The sequence below is a fragment of the Gorilla gorilla genome, chromosome 15, assembly GCF_029281585.2.
Source record: "Gorilla gorilla gorilla isolate KB3781 chromosome 15, NHGRI_mGorGor1-v2.1_pri, whole genome shotgun sequence".
NCBI lineage: Eukaryota > Metazoa > Chordata > Mammalia > Primates > Hominidae > Gorilla > Gorilla gorilla.
Window position 1 is genome coordinate 92,465,855 of NC_073239.2, and position 20,181 is coordinate 92,486,035.

A 20,181-nucleotide genomic window follows, 5' to 3' on the forward strand; every position below is an offset into this window, starting at 1 on the left:
TCCCAGAGTGCGGTGATGAAGACTTTGGAGACTCTGGGGTGACACAGATACTCACTGGGTCAACCCCTATGCCTGTGCACAAGACTTTAGTCTCACAAACCTAAGACTGAAGGAAGCGGGCAGGGGTAGGGGGACCGGGTGGGGGAGCCCAGGCTTATCAGGTGTTCACAGCTATTTTCCGTCTCCTGGTTCTTGATCTTTTTCCAACAATGCTGTTAACAGGATGTCCTTCCCTTGACTTGAACTCCCCCCAAGCCTCAACATCAAACAGCCCTGTGTGGATTGCAGGATGTAGGTTGGAGTGCTATCAAGGATGATTAAAACAACAACAACCACCACCAGCACCACCATCACCGTAGGGTTAAGGTGATATCTGGTGTTTCCTCTTCTTTCTTTCTTGACCTCCTGACTTCTACCTAGCACCATTCCCAAGTTAACCCAGTGGAATATCTCCCCTCCCTCGATTCTACAGAGCTAAGGGCCTTTTTCTTTGGTGAGTCATTCATAGGTGGGAGGGCACCCTGTAAGCCCTGGTGGCCCAGCCAGACACTTCTGCTTTCTGGCTTGATTACAGGCATCTTTCCTTTTTCATGCTGTGCAAAAACTTGAGCTCAGCCTCTCACCCCAACACAATTCAAGACACAGCCTTGTCCCAGCATGAGCGCAGATAACAGCAGCACCATCTGTGTTTGTAGAAGCGTGAGATAGGAGGTGAGGATAGGTCTTACTTCCTTCCCAACTTCTTTGGGTTCAGCCGTGTGTCCGGAGCCTCAGGAGGGAGGAGTGTTTGCTTTGGCTCCCCTCCGATTGCTTCTCCAGAAAGGAGTTGAACACAAGTGTTTTTCAGTTCCAGGAGGCTGATTTTGATTGCACAGCCCTGCCAGCTCCGGAAAAGAGGGACACAGAAGCTGGAGCAAGGTTGGGGGCTGGTTTTCTCCTTTTTTTCTTCTTCTCTCCCCTGGAAATTCCTGATTTCTGCATACAATGACTGGGTTGACATGGCTGGGTCTCCTTTGGCGGCTCTAGAGGTAGCTGTCTGTATGCAAGTCTATTTGCTGTGTTCATCTACTGGAAAACATAGGAGGTGAGCAGGCATAAGGCATTCGTGGGCTTTTGTTTCGTTTTTTGAAACAGTGTCTCAGTCTGTCACCCGGGCTGGAGTGCAGTGGCATGATCACGGCTCACTGTAGCCTCAACCTCCCCGGGCTCAGGTGATCCTCCCACCTCACCTCATCCTTTCGAGTAGCTGGAACTACAGGCTCATGCTACCACGCCTGGCCAATTTTTGTATTTTTTTGTAGAGATGGGGTTTTGCCACGTTGCCAGGGCTGGTCTTGAACTCCTGGGCTCGAGTGATTTGCCCTCCTCTGTCTCCCAAAGTGCTGGGATTACAGACGTGAGCCAGCACCCTGGTGAGGCATCCATGTTAAAGCAGGGTTCATTCTCAAGCCTGTTTGGGGTAGTAGCTGCCTTTTGAGCAGGCCAGCCCTCCTTAGACCTTTATCCCGGGCTTCTTGTTGGGTGCTGGACAGGTTTGTGGAGACACCCATTTGAGCACACCCAGGATTCATCCCTTCTCTGCTGAGAAGCTAGACACGAACACACCTCTCTCCCACCATTCCTGCCTAGGGTACGTAGGGGAAGCCAGCAGCTGAGAATTCTCTTGATTTCCTTCCTCAGAGTGGTGGAAATCAATTGTTTCTCAAGTATGCTGCATGAGTCTCTGCACCAGAACCACCTGGGTGTTCAGTAAAAATGCAAATTCAGAGACTCACACCTACAATCCCAGCCCTTTGGGAGGCCAAGGCAGGAGGATTGCTTGAGTCCAGGAGTTGGAAACCAGCCTGGGCAACATGCAAAAACCCCGTCTTTACAAAAAATTAGCCAGGCCTGGTGGTGCATGCCTGTAGTACTAGCTACCCAGGAGGCTGAGGTGGGGGGATCGGCTGAGGTGGGGGGATCACCTGAGCCTGGGAGGTGGAGGTTGCAGTGAGCCAAGATCATGCCACCTCACTCCAGCCTAAGGGACAGAGTGAGACCCTGTCTTAAGAAAAAAAAAAAGCAAATTCCTGGGCACCAGAGCAGACCCAAGGAATTAGCTCCTCTAGGTTGGGACCCAGGAATATGTATTTTTGATTCTCCTTCTAGGGAATCTGATGCCCACTGAAGTTTGAAAACTCCTGGTATAGAAGCCATGGAAGCTGGACCCAGCAGCCATGTTTGGGGCCTCCAGCAGGATACCTGTCCTCTTTGGGCATCAGCTTTTTTTTCTATAGCAAGAATGCCTGCCTCACAGGGTTGCCATGAAAGCTAAATGAGGCAATGTCTATGTGAAACAGCTCCTGGAACCAAGTAAGCCCTCTGTAAACATTTACTGAATCCACATCTATCTTTTCCCTCTCTACCAAACTCATGTTCTACAACATTCTAGTGTTAAAAAAGCTAAACGGAGGTGCAATTAAAATTTTTTTAAGAGTTTATTTGAGCAAACAGTGATTCATGAATTGGCTGGCTCCAAACCAGAAGTGGTTCTGGATCATCCTGAGTCTCAGACCATGTCTTCTGGGGATATGAAGCTGCTTTGTGCCTTTTTGAGACTCAGCAAGGTTCCATGGGAAGAGAGCTGGGCTGGGAATGGAACCTCAGAAGTCTCGATGTTGATGATTAGCTCTGTGACTTCAAGTTGCTTCAACTCAGTTATGAAGTAGAGAAGACAGTTTGGCCCTGACAGGACTCTGCTTCCTCGTCTGGACTTTGGGCATCCTGCTCTTGATCTCACTGGGTGGTTTTGAGGCTCTGGTAATATATTGGATGTGTAGGTGCCTTGAAAATGGTGAAATATTTTGCCAGTGTTGACTTTTAGTGCCCTTTCTTGAACTCAAAAAAAAAAGGGGGCTCGGTGTGGTGGTTCACACCTGTAATCCTAGCACTTAGGGAGGTTGAGGTGGGAGAATCACTTGATGCCAGGAGTTTAAGGCCAGTCTTCGCAACATAGTGAGACTCCAACTCTACAAAAACAGTTAAAAAGTTGGTTGGGTGTGGTGGCACATGCCTGTAGTTCTAGCTACTTGGGAGCTAGAGAGGATCACTTGAGCCCAGGAGTCTGAGGTTACAGTGAGCAATAATTGCACCACTGCACTCCAGCCTGGGCAACAGTGTGAGACCTCATCTAAAAAATTAAAAAATACTCTGGACTTGCCCTTTGACAGTAGAATAAAAAGGGCTTCTCTAGACACACATCGTGTCCTGCCTGGATTGGGGGCCATGCCCTCCATGTAGAGGGCTCAGCACTCCTGCCTTTACACCAGCTCATGGTTCAGGATAAGCTCCATCATCCTTACCGTAGGAGACTCTCTCAGAGCTTCTGGGTTTCAAAGCCTTCCTCTCATTGGCAAAGAAAGGAAGCTATACTTGCTGATTTGATCCTCTTGAGCTGAGCTGTTTGGCAGCTCCAGGAATCCTGTGGAGCATTCTGGTTCTTTTTCATTCCAGGAAACTGACCGCTTGCTGCAGAAGGGCCTTTTGCCAGGAGTGGCACGATGCAACGTTTGAGTCTATGTGTGCCTAGGATGGTTCCTCTCTTCAGTGTAGGAAAATGGCTGTGGTGGCATAGCACAGAACTGATTCATCCCCACCCTCAGGACATAGGCCTGGGAGTGAGAAGTTTTATCCTAAGGGCATGGTGGTCCTGGCCCTACCAAGTTTTCTCGCAGCCCCTCACAGTTAGCAAATGGCACCAAGTTTTCTTGCAGCCCCTCACAGTTAGCAAGTGGCAGTGATCAATGGTAACAAATGGGGATCGGTAGGGCTTGGACAGCCCTTGTGAAGATGTTGGAACCCTTAGGAAGATGTTGCAGTTTCCGTTCGACAAGTTTCTGTCTCCAGAATTCTTCTATCTCTCCTTAGGGAGGAAGGTTCCTCATTGTCTTCCCTGGGTATGGCTGCCCCCGTATTCTCATGCTGCCCCACCAAAAGCCATGTCCTTTATTAGTGTGCCCCCATCCTGGGCCAGACCTCTGTCCCTTGCAAATAACCCACACAGTCCCCTGGCTATCACATCTTTGTCTCTGTTCTACAACAAGTTCCTTGAATCCTGCTTGTCCTGAATTGCATCCCCTCCAGCCAGCTTCCCTATGTCTTTCCAGTTGACAGCAGGCAATGAGAGAAATGAAAGCCACTAAAGAAGGCTCTCCTCCCCTTGGCCTGTCATTTTTTTTTTTTTTAGACAATGCACCATAGCCTTTATTTTATTTATTGAACAAATATTATTGAGCATCTACTCTGTGCCAAACAACAAACATTTTCACAGCTGGGGATGCAGCAATGAATGGGAAAGGGAAGGTCCCTGTTGGCAATAGCCCTCTGTTCTTGTAGAGTTCACATTGAAGGGAAGAGAGATTACACTATAAGCCAGTCACACCGGAGCGGCTAATGGTGCAAATGTCAGCCCAAGTAGGAGGGCAGGTGACTTCAGAGCAGGATATTAGGAGATGTTTTTAGCTAAGCAGGTCCCTGAGTAACTCCCTAAATAACAGGGCCAGATCTAATGGTGCTGCAATCTCTCTCTTTCTCTCTCTCAGGGTGTTATAGATGTGAGTGACTAATAGTTTTTTTGGTGTAAGCTTTAGATTTCTTTTTCTTTCCAGCTGTCTGTCTGGGATCCTGAGGCAAGCTTAGTTAACTTATGAAGTTGGCTTCTTAGGAAAAAGCTACATGGGTCCCATCCTATCTGTTTCTTGAAGTGCACACTCCAGAGGAACTGGGTTTTGTCCATGGCAGTCCATGAAGCAGCAACTCTTCCAGGGCCTGCCAGTAAGTAACTGGCAGGGTTTTACCCCTGAAAAAATCAGAATAGGAGGGCTATTACCAGAAAGTCCATCCAGATTTAGAAGGAAACATGGGAGGATTAGAAACATTGGTAGTTACGTGAGCATCCCTTTTAGGAATGCCAGAATGTTGCCTTGCAGACAAGGGAGACAATTATTCTCCTTTGGGCTGTTTTATCTGTCAAAGGTCAGGGAGTGGCACGTTTGAGTTGGGGGGATAGATGGGGGGTTAGTGTTAAGGGAATGCAGAAGACCGGAGAATCCCTCTGTTGGCTGTTGATTGCTGGTGTCTGGGACAGAATTGGTGGGCAATCAGTGCCAAAGCATTTGAATGGCGCTTTGCACATCGCCTACTTCAAATGTGAAAACTTTGGACTAAGATTTGCATGATGTGATCTGATGTGATCTCAGCTGGCCGGGTGGTTTGAAAGACACCCACTCATTTTTCCTCCTTCCTAGCCGAGTCATGGGGAAGTTCTGTGACCACTGGCTTTCAGCACAGTCAGCTAGAGGGACATTAGTGTATTGAAGTGACAGTGATTTGTTCTCTCACCGAAAGAAAAGGCAGTGGATTCTTCACTTCTGCACCCAAAGTAGACCTAGGCTGGCCCTTTGTGGAGTTCACCATGAGGACAACTTCAAGGGGAACACCAAGTCCTTAAAAGGAGGAGTGTGTTCCAGGAAGCTCCTGAGTTCATGATGACAGAAAGCAAGCATAAATACTGGGCTTAGCTAAAAAAATAAAATACGGCCTTTGTCAGTGTTCCTTTTTTTTTTTCTTTAATCAGAAAACTTTCCTTGTAAAACTCATTTTCTTCACCTAAACTTAGCAACTTCTCTGTTTACAGCCTAGTGTATCTCTGCTCTTCAGCTAACTTGCACCCCCCACAAAGATGAGGAGGAAACCCAACACCAAGGCTGTAGGTCAAGATCAAGGTATATTACGTTATAAACCGGGTGAGAGTGAGCTCCTTGTCTTGCATCTTTCTCTTCCCTTCTGAGTAGGGTGCCTAGTATGCAGCAGGTGCTCAATAAATACTGAGTGTAGGTCTAAGGGTGAGAAGTTGATTGGTCTGCATTCGAATCCCCTCCACTCCTGATCTTGGGGCACCCCAAATGAGAGGTCTTCCCTGTCTGGGGGCTTCCTTAGGTCATTTCATCTGGCATCTACTTGCTTTGGGTGGTTAAACTCTTACAATGCAGCAAACTGCTACTGTGCCCAACTTGTTTACTGCAGAGCAGCCTGGAAAGACTTGAGTGAGGTTTGAGCTGCACAGTTCTAAGAGTCATTTCTTCACTCAGAAAATATTTCCTGAGTGCTGTCTCTGTTCTTGTGATTGTGTCAGACGTGGTATGCGGAAGGGTCACATGAGCAAATGTGAGTCAATGTCCCTGTTCTCAAGGTACTAACAGTCTAGTTTGGGAGACAACACACTACACAAAAAGAAACAAAACTAAGCATGACATAAAAACAGGAAACCTGTAAAGTGTAACTGTGGCAAAGAAACCAAACTGTAGCTGGAGACACCTCTCACCCTTGCTTCCTCCAACAGCTACACATTTGGGGACATTTGAACTACAGAATGGAGCATATGAGACTGGAGGGAGTGTCGGGTGTTTGAGGGCAGTCACTTTTCTGTGGCATTCACCTTGTCCGTTGAGGGCTTTGGAGTCAGATAGCCAACGGTGTGAATCTCAGTTTTGCCAGGAGAAGCTGTTTTGACCTTGGGCAAATTATAGAGGCTTTCTCATCTGTAAAAACCAAACCAGAGGCCAAGGCACAGTGGCTCATGCCTGTAATCCCAGTGCTTTGGGAGGCCGAGGCAGGTGAATTGCTTGAGCCCAGGAGTTCGAGACCAGCCTGGGCAACATGATGAAACCCCGTCTCTCCTAAAAATACAAAAAATTAGCCAGGTGTGGTGGCGCATGTCTGTGGTCACAGCTACTTGGGAGGCTGAGGTGAGAGGATTGCTTGAGCCAGGGAAGTAGAAGCTTCAGTGAGCCGAGATCGCACCACTGCACTAGCCTGGGCAACAGAGTGAGACCCTGTCTCACAAACGAACAAACAAACAAACAAACAAAAAAACCCACAAACAAAACCCAAACCAGAGATGATGGTGCCAACTTCAGGGGGTAGTTGTGAGGGCATAGATGAAATATCATGTGAAAAAGCCTTTAGCATGCTGTCTAACACATAGCAGACACTCAGTACATATTCACCTCCTTCCTCCTGGTTTGAGTAACATTTAAGACCAGCGCCTTTAACCTAATGGATAAGAGTACAGATTAGTACTGATGGCCAGAGCTTGAAGTTCAGCCTCATCGCTTACTGTTATGTGACCTTGGGCAAGCTACTTAAATGCCAATTTCCTCCACTTTAAAATAGACATTAGGGGAGCACGCCTTCTATTTTATGGAGTGAAGTGTTGCCCCCCAAAAGAAAAAAATTAATAATTAAAAAATAAAATGATTCAAAGAGTATATATATTTATAGGGTGCTTTGAGCACAGTGTATCAGCTCTCATCGCTATTATTATCTTCCCTAGGGATCAATGATTGTAGGCTATCCTAATTTCAGTAGCTGCTGCTTCCTGCATTTCTCTAACGTCTTTCACCCAAAGAACTGAGGGAATCCAGGAGTCAGGGCAGTAAAAGCCATCAGCATAATCACAGCTTTCAGGACAAACCCTGTGATAGGGGCGGGAGCTCAAAGGAAGTCTGGAGTTGGCCAGCTGTAACCCTACTCCCTAAGTTCTTAGAGATCTTAGCTTAGCCTTTAAATCCATAAACCCCCTTCCTGAGTGATTTTCCACCAAATCAATGAGGTTGTTTAGATTGTCTTTGTCTCTGAAGGCCTGCTACCTCCTTGATCCCGAGTTGACCTTTTCAAAAGAAGCCTTGGATTTGGAGATTTCACAAATAACAGTCATATGAGCAGTCTTTGCCTGGACATTATCGGTTACCGTGGAGCCGCCTGGCATTCCTGGGTGCTCAGGGCTCATTCTCATGATTAAGCTCAAGCTCTGGGTTCTTAGTTTTGCAGTGTCTTGCAGCCCCAGCAGCCACCTTGGACTCTCCTTGCTTCTTTCTGGGGCATCCGCAGACTCAGTCCCAAGACCCCCTGCCAAACCTCGACTACATGTCCCAAGGTAGCTTGCCTGGCAGAGTGCTTTCACTCTAGCCTGGTCTCTTCCACTTGAGGTCTTGGAGCCCTTGTTTATTCTCCATGTTGCTAGATCAGTTATTCACTAGCAGGTATAAGCAAACATCTAAATGATGCTGGCCAAGGGGTAGAGAGCAGTATTTATAGCAACAGAATTATGGACTTGCCTAAATAGTACCAGCTTTGTGGTGTTTCAATGCACACAGCACTGTGTGGGCATGGGCAATGAGTGTGGAAGTCACTTGCACATAATTCCCCAGGTGGACATGGTCCTGGGAGATGGAGCTTGTGTTAGTCCGTTTTGGATCGCTGTAAAGTAATATCTGAGGCTGGGTGATATATAAAGAAAAGAGGTTTAATTGGCTCACGGTTCTGCAGGCTGTACAGGAAGCATGGTGCCAGCATCTGCTTGACTTCTGGCGGGGCCTTAGGAAGCGTCCAATCATGGTGAAAGGCAATGATGGAGCTAGGGTGTCACATGGCAAGAGTAGGAGCAAGAGAGAGTGAGGGGGAAGATGCCACACAGGTGTAAACAACCAGATCTTAGGAGAACTCATTATTGCAAGGAGAGCACCAAGGGAATGATGATGGCACTAAACCATTCATGAGAAATCTGCCCCCCTGACCCAATCACCACCAGGCCCCACCTCCAACACTGGAGATTACAATTCAACATGAGATTTCTTTTTCTTTTTCTTTTTTCTTTTTTTGAGATGGAGTCTTGCTCTGTTGCCCAGGCTGGAGTGCAGTGGCACATCTTGGCCCACTGCAACCTCTTCCTCCCGGGTTCAAGCGATTCTCCTGCCTCAGCCTCTCCAGTAGCTGGGATTACAGGTGCACATCACCATGCCCGGCTAATTTTTGTATTTTTAGTAGAGATAGGGTTTCACCAGGTTGGCCAGGCTGGTCTCAAACTCCTGACCTCAAGTGATCCACCCACCTTGGCCTCCCAAAGTGCTGGGATTATAGGCATTGAGCCACCACATCCAGCCTCAACATGAGCTTTAGAGGGGACAACATCCAAACCTATCATGCCCCTTTACATAGTAACACTTTCTCCCAAGTTGTCTGTGCAGCTGAAGTTTTCCTCAGCTGCCCTACTCTGTGAACTTAACTTCAGATTAATCTTTAGGCCATAAAATCATTGGTAGTGTGCATAGAGGTATGTAGATATACACATTTACCTAATAACCGTATCATGTAAAACATCCTTTGGCAAGGACAGCATCATACTGAGTGCTTTAAAATTGCTCATTTGGGTTGATGGGCTTACAGTAATCCAATGTGTGGAAGTCTAGATTGAACCTCAATGTATCTTTTATGAGGCTCTTATTTTAAAAGGATCCTCAACCATGCTTTTTAAAGTATCAAACTTTCTCTGAGAACCTTGTCTAGACTTAAATTTCCAACCACATCTTTCCACAGTTCTGGGCTCACATGACAAATGTGCAGTGGCAATGGTGCTTTCCTGACATGCCAGTTAACTGCAGCTCATTCTTTCAACAACCATGTATGGAGTAAGCACCAGACTAGCAAGTATCAGAAAAATGACTGACAACCCAAAGATTAGAGGAAATTAGAGCAAGGCAATCACGCCTAGTGAGGATCGTCAAGGAAAGCTCTGTGAGAGAATTCACATGGTGATGGGCTCTGAAAGATTAAAAAGGGGATAACTTGGGATAAAGGTATAGACGAGATGATGGAAGGTTGAAATCATGACTTGTTCAATCTGGCTGAAATATAGGGGATTTATAGGGATACAGAAGAGAAGGGTCTGGAAAGGAAGGTTGAAACTAGCAAAGACGGCTGTATTCGTCTGTTTTCACGCTGTGATAAAGAACTGCTTGAGACTGGGTAATTTATAAAGAAAAGAGGTTTAATTGACTCACTGTTCCAAATGGCTAGGGAGGCCTCAGGAAACTTACAATCATGGTGGAAGGGGAAACAGGCACATCTTACATGGTGGTAGGCAAGAGAGCGAGAGAGAGAGCGTCTGAAGGAGGAACTGTCAAACATTTTTCTAACCATCAGGTCTTGTGAGAACTCACTACCATGAGAATACCATGGGAGAAACTGCCCCCATGATCCAGTCACCTCCCACCAGGCCCCTTCCTTGGCACATGGGGATTACAATTCGAGATGAGATTTGAGTGGGGACACAGAGCCAAACCAAATCAATGGCTAAGAACAGTAGCTGAGGGGTTTGGACCTGCTTCCTTCCTCTGAGAGGGCTGACACCTTGAAGGTCTTTGAGCAGGGACGGTGGGGTCAATGCAACGCCAAGGACCATGAATGTGAGTACATCATGCAGGTCGGGCAGAGGAGAGATCACAGTTGCCTGGGAGAAAGGCAGAAAGGGCTGAAGTGGGACAGGGCAGATTCAAAGAGGACTTTGCAGAAGGGTTTGGGAGGATCTGAGACGAAGTGCATATAAGAGGGCAGAGTCAAAGATGACTAAGATAATTGAGGAAGGACACGCAGATGGAGCCAGAGAAGGAAGTGAAGCAGAACCAGGGTAGGATGATGGTTTGTATGACTTCCCCAAATAAACCAAGTGCATCTTGGGAGTCCCAGTGGCCTCTGCTGCCTGTAACCTCTGCCGTGTGAGAGTGTGTGGGAAAGGGCCAACCCTGCAGACAGGGAGTGAGCCTCAGCCCGGTGAGCTAGATGGTATTTTCTTCCTCTTGTGGATTAGGAAACACACAGAGAGGTCAATTAACTTGCCAAGCTCTAGTGACTGGTAGGGCCGAGATTTGAATTGAGATCTTTCTGACCCCTGACCCTGAGCCCTTAAGCACTATATTAGTATGATGATGTCTCTGAGGAATGTTGAAGCAGAAAGGAGAAGTGGGAGATTCATTTAAAAAAGCATAAGGCCGGCTGGGCGTCATGGCTCATGCCTATAATCCCAGCATTTTGGGAGGCCAAGGCGGGCGGATCACAAGGTCAGGAGATTGAGACCATCCTGGCTAACACATGAAACCCTGTCTCTACTAAAAATACAAAAAAAAAAAAAAAAAAAAAAAAAAATTAGCCAGGTGTGGTGGCGGGAACCTGTAATCCCAGCTACTCGGGAAGCTGAGGCAGGAGAATGGCATGAACCCGGGAGATGGAGCTTGCAGTGAGCCGAGATCGCTCCACTGCACTCCAGCCTGGGCGGCAGAGTGAGTCTCCATCTCAAAAAAAAAAAAAAAAAAAATGAATAAAATAAAATAAAATAAAATAAATTGCATAAGGTCAGTTATGGTGGCTCATACCTGTAATCTCAATATTTTGGGAAGCTGAGATTGGAAGACCACTTGAGACCAGCCTAGGCAACACAGTGAGAGACCCCAATTCCACAAAAAATTAAAAAATCAGCCAGGCATGGTGTCATGATCTTGTAGTTCCAGCTACTTGGGAGGCTGAGGTGGGAGAATTGCTTGAACCCAGGAGGCGGAGGTTGCAGTGAGCCAAGATTGCGCCACTGCACTCCAGCCTGGCGACAGAGTGAGACTCCGTCTCAAAAAAAAATTTTTTTTTAAATTTAAAAAATATAAATAGCATAGCATGGGCATGAGGCAAGCCCCAGATTAGGTCATAAAGGGACCAAATTTGATGGAAGCCTTCAGCCTCAGGGACTCTGGTGCAAAGAAAGCTGCTGGCTCAATAAAGGGTTACATACATATATATATTTTTTAATTGATACATGGCATTTTACATGTTTATGGAGTATGGACTTTTTTGACTCAGCACTAGGAAGATAGCTCCTGAGAGCTCTGAAATCTAAGGGAACATGTCCAGCCATACCCAGTGATTATGCCCAGGGGAGAGGAATGAGCCAATTGGTTTGAGCAAATTGGGGCCCAGCCCTAGGGGTGAGGGTGGGCTTGCCTTTGTCTGAATAGCACAGCACGTTGGGAGAGGAATGAGTTTCAGTAGGCGAGAACCTGTTTGTGGAGGTTGTTGTCTCCTAACAAGAGCAGGATCCACCTTGCCAGTGGCTTGGGTCAAGAGGATAAGGTGCCTGGGACCCAGCAAAAGGCTCAGATGGGGACTACTGGTTCTTTCCCTGTTCCATCTGGACTGAAGCCCTCACCACTGTGTGGACACAGAGCTCCTTGCCTTGCCTTTTGGGGAAGCTCTTGGATCCTCCCTGGATGGCCTGGCCATTTTCTGGCCCCATGACTAGGTAGGATTTAGGAGGGCATCTGTGTGCTAGGGTTCTGATTCAATTGTGACTTAGGGCTTTGTGAATGGTGGGTGGGGACAGTGGATGGTGGAAGAGGATGGGAAACAGTGGTTCCGTGGATCTCAGAGCTGGCATAGCATGTGTGTTGTGTTGTGTAATGGGTTGGGTATGGAAATCTTACCCCAGATGCAGCCTGATGATTTTCTGGTTTTATTCTTGCTCTGTCAAATGCATGAGCTAGAATCACAAGTGAGACATCATTCAAAGTATGGCTTCTCCCTGTCACCTAGGGCCCTCAGACTACATAGACATGTTTTTAACTGTGACATTTGCTCTGGAAACGCTCCTGATTACTGACATTACAGTAGCATTTAGAGGTCACCTTTGAGTTTGCAGAAAGGGTGAAAATAAAATAGAAAATGAAAATTAAATATCCCAGGCTGCCTCTCCATCCCTTCATTCATCACATTTTTTGGTAAACACCCTCTATTGGGATGAAGTAAACTATAGTTGTAAAGCTTACCTAACTTTGAAACACTGTATGTTGAAAACTCCAGCTTTGCTACCTATAGCTGTGTGACCTTGAGCAAGTCAGTTAGCCTTCCTGCATCTCAGCTTCATCATCTGTAAAATTGGGACGATGTTAGACCCCTCTTTCTGGGGTTGTTGTGAGGCTTGAGATAGTCTGCATAAAGCTCATACATTTTACTATGATGAGTATTATCATGTGCCAGCCTCCAGAGATCAGTGTGAGCCCTGCCCTCATGGAGCTTATAATCTGGTTGGGAAGACAGATATTAATTAAATGATCATACAAATATAAAATTACCTATGCAGGAACCCGACCTCATGTAAGGGATTAGAGCAACCTTCCTGAGGAAGCAAGATTTGCACTCAGACCTGAAGGATATCTGCACTGACTAGCTGAAACAAGGCAGGGAGAGATTCTAGTCCAGGTAGAGGAGCTGGTGCAAACTCCCCATGGTCACTTGAAAGACAGAAAGGAGTTCAGTGTAGCAAAGTCCTGAGGAACAAGCTGGTGACAAGGGTCAGACCATTAGACAGAGCCCATGTGCAGAACCTTGTGGGCTGTGCTTAGGATTTTTACCTCTAATTTAAAGCAAGGAGAAGTCACTGCAGGGTGTTAAGCAGGACGTTTTCCAAAGATGGCTGGCTATCATGGAAAATAGCTAGGAGCAGAGCTGCATGGAAGCTATTAGGAGGCATGAGCCATACTTTTTCAGAGGCCAGTATCTCCCCAACTCCCTTGATGAAGATGGGGATGCCTGCATATGAAAATACAGGTACCTAGGACCCACCTCAGACCTGAGGGATAAAAACGGGGTTGGTACTGGTGACGTTTGTTATGGGACAAGTTTGGGAAATACTGCTATGGGATGGGTAAAAATGAAGAGAGCCTAATTTTGAAAAGTATGTTCCAGAAGAGCTAAGACTATGACTTGGTTTGACCATGAATTTTGTATTTTGCCCATGACTTTGTGTTTTGTTGAGAATGATAAAACTAGAACAAGTGCAGGGATGTAAGTCAACTCAAAACCAGTTAGCAGTGACATTCATTCATTTGCCTTCCCAAGGTGGGTCTCCAGGAAAGATGCCAAATGCTCCATGTGCCCCGTTCTCCCACATTTTAAATTAATGTTTCACTGATTCAGGCCCCAGGTCTCTGATTTGTACCCCAGAGGTTTCCTGTCAAATGAATGACAACCCAAATGGGTGAAAATGTAGACTTCCGTGTTGACTAGTATCACACCAACATTTCATGGAAGGCAGCAAAGTGAGCCTGGGTTCTGACATCAGACAGAACTGGCTTAGGAGCCCAGCTCCTCTGCTAGCTGCCTGTGTGACCCTGGGCAGGGTGCTGAGCAGCAGGGTCTGGTTTTTTTTTTGCCCTCTCTCTTTTTTGTTGTTACAAAGTTATTGGCGATAGGCTGGGTGCAGTGGCTCACGCCTGTAATTCCAGCGCTTTGGGAGGCCGAGGCAGGCAGATCACTTGAGGTCAGGAGTTTGAGACCAACCTGGCCAACATGGGGAAACCCTGTCTCTACTAAAAATATAAAAATTAGCCAGGCATGTTGGTGGGCACCTGTAATCCCAGCTACTTGGGAGGCTGAGGTAGGAGAATCACTTAAACCTGGGAGGCGGCAGAGGTTGCAGTGAACTGAGATCATGCCACTGCACTCCGGCCTGGTGACAGAGTGAGACCCCGTCTCAGAAAATAATAATAATTAATTTAAAATAAATGAAGTTATTGGGGTTAAATTAAAAGATAAAGTGTATTACATATTCGGCGCATAGTAGATGCTCAAGATACACTAGGGTATCCTACCCTCTCCTTACTTTCCCATACACATTTTTTTTTTTCTTACCACTGTGAGTACAATGTAGAAAGAACCTGGACCTTAATAGAGAGATGTGTCATTCCTAGCTTTGTGTAGACAGGATTTTCCACCAATGTTCATCTGCTCATCCATCCATCCATCCATCCATCCATCCATCCATCCATCCATCATGACTATGGAACAGACCTATATACTAGGAACTAGAAATGGACTCTCCCTAAACACTGCTCTTAAGAAGCAGGAAAAAAATATGTATTGAAAAAACAAAAGAGGAAGCAGCTTACAGTCTAATCCTGGTGTTTTGGTTTTCCACACTGAGCATAAATGTACCTCCATAGCCAATTTCCTCCTTGAGAAAGGTTACCATGAGACAGTGTTGCTGCCCAGCTGGGGTTACTGTAGGCCACTGCTAGGGCCCACCCATCCACCCTGCTGCCTGGAGAAGGCTTAAAAGCCGGAGTTGGGGTGGAACAGCACTCACTCAAGCTTAGTGTATAGATGGAATGAACAGAGTCCAGCTGCCCCAGAGGAGGAGGGCATACAGTGTAGCACCAGCTGGGAGGATTTCTTTATTGGGGCAGAAGATTAACTGGGAATTAAGATATCCTGTGTTGGGACCTCAGAGCTTTAATTTTCCTTTGGAAATGAAAGAGTCACAGAGCCTCAGATGATGTCTGTATCTTTCCTCACTCTTGCAAATGGGACCCTGGGAGATTCTACTTAACTTCCAGACCTCCAACTCCAAAGTGCTTAGAAGGCCATATATGAGCTGGAATGGGCCCAGCTTCCCAGCTATGAAGAAGGTTGCATTTGCCCCTCTGCTTGTGGCTGGTTTCTACCTTCAATTAAAGTCTTGAAGATGAGCAGTAGGAAGCCTGACTCTGACAAACCAGTATGACCAAGAATCAGCTAAAGCTCCAAGGACACAAAAGAGGCCTCTGTTCTGCAGAAGCCTGCCTGCCTGGACCTTTCTCCAGGCTCTTAGCCTGGGATGCACTGGCCAGAGAAGCCAAGAGATCTGCTTTCTCACCTCCACTCTGCTAGAACTCTGGGTGACCCTCAACAAGTCACAAAGCTCAATTAACCTCACTTGGCCTTTGTTTTCTCCTGTAATTATTTGGTTTGTAATTATAATAAAGGATTACAGATGAACTTTCAAACTGTAATATTCTATCATTTTAACCCACAAATATGGCCAGTTGTGTTATCTGTTGTATTTTTGTTTTAACATTTTTCCTGCTAACAGATTATTAAGCTCCTTGAAGGCAGAAACTCTGTCTTATACCTCTTGGTACTTTCTAAAATATCTAGCAGAGTACGTTTTAAAGATGCATTTGGTTAATTGATTACATATTGGCATAAAGAACTCTACACAGAAACTGAGTGACTACTTTTGTGAATATTCCAGAACTGAGAACCACTAGTAAACATCTTGAATGGCTGTAATTGACAGATGGAAAAACGAATCACGGGGGTCAGCAGATTGGCAGTTGATGGATGATGTGAAAGTGAGGAGTGAAAGCAAATTGTTTCTTTACCTGTAGCTGTTTCAAGTACAACAAAGGAAAAATGAGACCTTACGACAAAGGAATTACTCATCTTCTTCACTCTTGGAATCTGAAGCTTGCCTGAGTTCACAAGCTATTTTCCCATTTCCGCCTCAATATTATGTGCAGCAGAAGGGCTTTTGGGAATTGTATCACAGCCAGTCAGTACTGAAGCCAAGCCTTTCTGACCTCGGAAACACCCAAGTCATGTTATCTGTCGGTCACTGGAGTTTGGACTCCAACCCAGATAAGAAATGGTTTAGCACTTTGGGAGGCCAAGGCGGATGGATCACGAGGTCAAGAGATGGAGACCATCCTGGCCGACATGGTGAAACCCGTCTCTACTAAAAATACAAAAATTAGCCAGGCGTGGCGCACGCGTGTAGTTCCAGTTGCTCAGGAGGCTGAGGCAGGAGAATTGCTTGAACCCAGGAGGCGGAGGTTGCAGTGAGCCGAGATCGCGCCACTGCACTCCAGCCAGGCGACACAGCGAGACTCCATTAAAAAAAAAAAAAAAAGAAAGAAAAAGAAAAAAAAAGAAATGGTTTAATTTGTTGGGAGTGTGTGTGTGTTTATAGCCATTTTTTACATGCCTATCTCCTATGTGTATAAATTTATGCAGTTATGTGTGACTTCACACTACAGATGCTTTAGAAGTTACTACGTTATTCACACAATAAACTGAAGCTTCCATGCTTGTAAATGTGGTAACAGCTTTAGCCTTCCAACTCTTACTGAATGCAAGTTCTTGGGCTTGCAGGGTATAGCATTTCTCCCCAGCTGGGCGCTCAGCTCTGGGTTAACAGATTCAGTGAAACTAAAAATTTGAGTAGCACAAGAAAATAATGATCAATGTTATTTTAGTCTACTCCAGATACGGGAGTAGAGGAACCATTATTCATCAATTTGCAGCTAGAGAAGAGCCAGCCCGCACTGAGACCATCAACTACATGTTCTTATAATAGGCATTGATAGTGAGGGTGGTCAGAAGGATGTATGAGCCAAAATGTCAGTCAGAAGAAAGATTTCTCTGGTGTTTTGAGGTGAGAAATAATCCCTGCATGAGTGTTAGGAAGGATTAGAAGTTGGAAATTAGATTTCTTATTAGGAATCTCTTTACATTTGTGTTGTCACCTCTTGGCCATTGGTAACTGTGATTGGGTTGTCTCTGTCTTCTATAGCTTGGAATTGCGATTGGGTTCTTGGTCCCTCCTGTTTTGGTACCCAACATTGAAGACCGGGACGAGCTTGCCTACCACATCAGCATCATGTTCTATATAATAGGAGGTGTGGCCACTCTCCTCCTCATCCTTGTCATCATTGGTAAGGTCATTAGTAAACAGATGGGGTAGCAGGGGGCGAAGGGGCAGGGAGATTCTGCTGACTTTGATGGGACCCTTGTGAACATGCCCTGAAATACCATGGATATTTACAGAAACTGGAGTCTGGGCTTCTTATGTTCTTCAAATGTTTTAGCCTGGGCAGTCATCCCCACACAGTGGTAGCTGGTCCTATGCACTTTGTTAGTGGCTAAGGAAAGGTTTAATTGTCATTAACCAGTTCCCCAGTCCTACCTCATCAGAAGTAATGGGTAGAGTGCTAGTCCCCTTGAAGAAACCCACTGAGCACTTAGGCCATCACAAGCACTGTACTGAGCATGCCTGATTTCATTTAGTTGTCAACAGCCCTATCGGTGAGGCACCACTATCAGTCCTATTTAACAAAGAGAAAAATGAGACTTAAGGGAAGTTATATAAACTATTTGAGATTAGATAGCTCGTAAGTGGCAGAGATTGGATTCAAGTCTAAGCTTGTCTATGTCCCTATTCTAAATTTCTAAAAAAACAAAACTGAAATTGATCCATAAAACTAATAATTTCATAGATTAACCTGACAGTACTTGGGGATCATAGTTCTTTAATGCCTTTTAAAAAATTATAAGAGTAACATATGCTTATTATAGAAAAATCTAGAAAATACAAAAAAGCATAGAGAAAGGAGTGACCATTAACTTGTCACTGTACAAGTTAATCCCAACCACGAACCTCAGATATCTACTGTTAATGTTTTATTTATTTATTTATTTGTTTATTTTTGGAGAGGGAGTCTTGTTCTGTCACCCAGGCTGGAGTGCAGTGGCACAATCTCAGCTCACTGCAACCTCTGCCTCCTGGGTTCAAGTGATTCTCCTGCCTCAGTCTCTCGAGTAGCTGAGATTACAGGTGCCTGTCACCATGTCCGGCTAATTTTTGTATTTTTAGTAGAGACAGGGTTTCACTATGTTGGCCAGGCTGGTCTCGAGCTCCTGACCTCAAGTGATCTACCCGCCTCAGCCTCCCAAAGTGCTGGGATTACAGGCATGAGCCACCACACCCGGCCGGCCACTACTGTTAATATTTTATATCCATGTACATTTAATGATTGAGGTATTTGGTAAGATAATTTTACATCCCTTTTTTTCAGCTGGGTGATATTATATGGGCTATGATAAACTTAGAATCAGCAAGACAGAGGTTTTTATTTTCAGTTAGTCACCTGTCTAAAGGTTAACCAGCTTTCTTCCTAATACTTGAAAGTTCCACCTCACATGTTAAAGGTTTCATTCCTGCCTACTGACCCCACCTCCAGAGTCAAGCAGTTCTATAATTGGGTACCTCATTCAACCGTTCTCATTGCATTGTTCCCTACCAAGAATCCAGGATGAGAAAGGCTGTCTAATGGATTTAAAAGCTGGCAAAATGTGTTAGACAGAGACCTTGGTGTTCCTGGTAAGGTGAGAAGCAAGGGAGCTGTGGATGAGAGCGGGGAAGAATGATACAGCCAGGGGCCTCTTAGCCAGACTTTGAGTTTCAAATTATATGTCCAGCTCCAAATTCTCAAGCAGATAAGAGCCTGGTCCTTTGCAGTTGAAAATCTGGAGGTAGGACATTTCTGTTTGGGCATTTTATTATCAAGCACAGATGGATAGTTGCTAATTGAGTAAAGACCTGAAAAATCTTATCTGAATTCTGGTTCGTGGTTGCGAAATCCTTAAGCCAACACCTGCTGATGTAAAGATAAGCAAACTTTTTGCCTCACATTCTTTCCCCCGATTGAAGGGAAGGTGAAGAGGCAAGACAATGGATGAGAGGCTCCCAACTGTAATATCCAGGACTATTTCTAGAGAAGGAGGAAGCAGGACTCTGAAGTCTGTGCAAGGGCATTTTCTGGGTGGAGGGCCCCTTTGATCTGCCAGGAGAGTAAACTTCATTTCCATGGCTTCCTCTAAGTGGCGACAATCTATGACCTTTTAGGAGCATTCTTTTGGGGTGTGGAGGAGGCCACAAGGTGCTTATTTGGAAATTTTTCTCTTTCTTTTGACACAGAGTCTCACTCTGTAGCCCAGGCTGGAGTACAGTGGCGCAACCTTGGTGCACTGCAACCTCCGCCTCCCGGGTTCAAGTGATTCTCCTGCCTCAGCCTCCCAAGTAGCTGGGACTACAGGTGCATGCCACCACACCTGGCTAATTTTTGTATTTTTAGTAGACACAGTGTTTTACCATGTCTATTTTTAGTAGACACGATGTTTCACCATGTTGGCCAGGCTAGTCTTGAACTCCCGACCTCAAGTGATCCGCCTGCCTTGGCCTCCCAAAGTGCTGGGATTGCAGGCATGAGCCACCACTCCTGGCCACTTATTTGGGTTTAACAGGGGAATCACTTTAGCCAAACAACTAGTTAAACTGATCTGCCCTCTAGAAAATGGACTGGCGATCAGTATAGGTAATGGAGAAGCATGTGTTAATCTTCTTGTTTCTATCAAGAGGCAGAGGTCTGATTCAGACTTTGAGAAACGAGGAATGGACCCTACATTTTTTTTTTTTCTGCAGAAAAAGACCCCTTTCACTTATTCAGGGAATATTTATCAGCTGCTGCGTGCCATGCTCTGTGGTAAGCATGGGCAACATAGTCCATCCCTTGGGAGGAGCTGCAGCGCTAAGCCATTAACTGGGCTCACCAATCCCAAAACTTTAGCTTTTGCTGCTTTTCCATCATGTGTTGCTAGTGTGTTTTTTCAGTTCTCCGTGGTATGTTATTTGCTGGTTATTATGAGTTTCCTTGATCTTTGAACACT

General features: G+C 45.7%; 1 protein-coding gene across 6 annotated transcripts in view; it reads left to right on the forward strand.

Moving 5' to 3' along the window:
* Window positions 1-20,181, forward strand: part of FLVCR2 (FLVCR choline and putative heme transporter 2) — a 70,991-nt gene that overhangs the window by 26,394 nt on the left and 24,416 nt on the right. For all 6 annotated transcript variants that reach the window (XR_002002622.4, XR_008671200.2, XM_004055471.5 and 3 more), the window contains exon 2: window positions 17,249-17,390. Coding sequence is in view for 4 of the 6 variants with exons in the window: in XM_004055471.5 (XP_004055519.2) it covers window positions 17,249-17,390 (142 nt within the window). In the remaining 2 variants the exon portion in view is untranslated. The remainder of the gene's footprint in view (window positions 1-17,248; window positions 17,391-20,181) is intronic.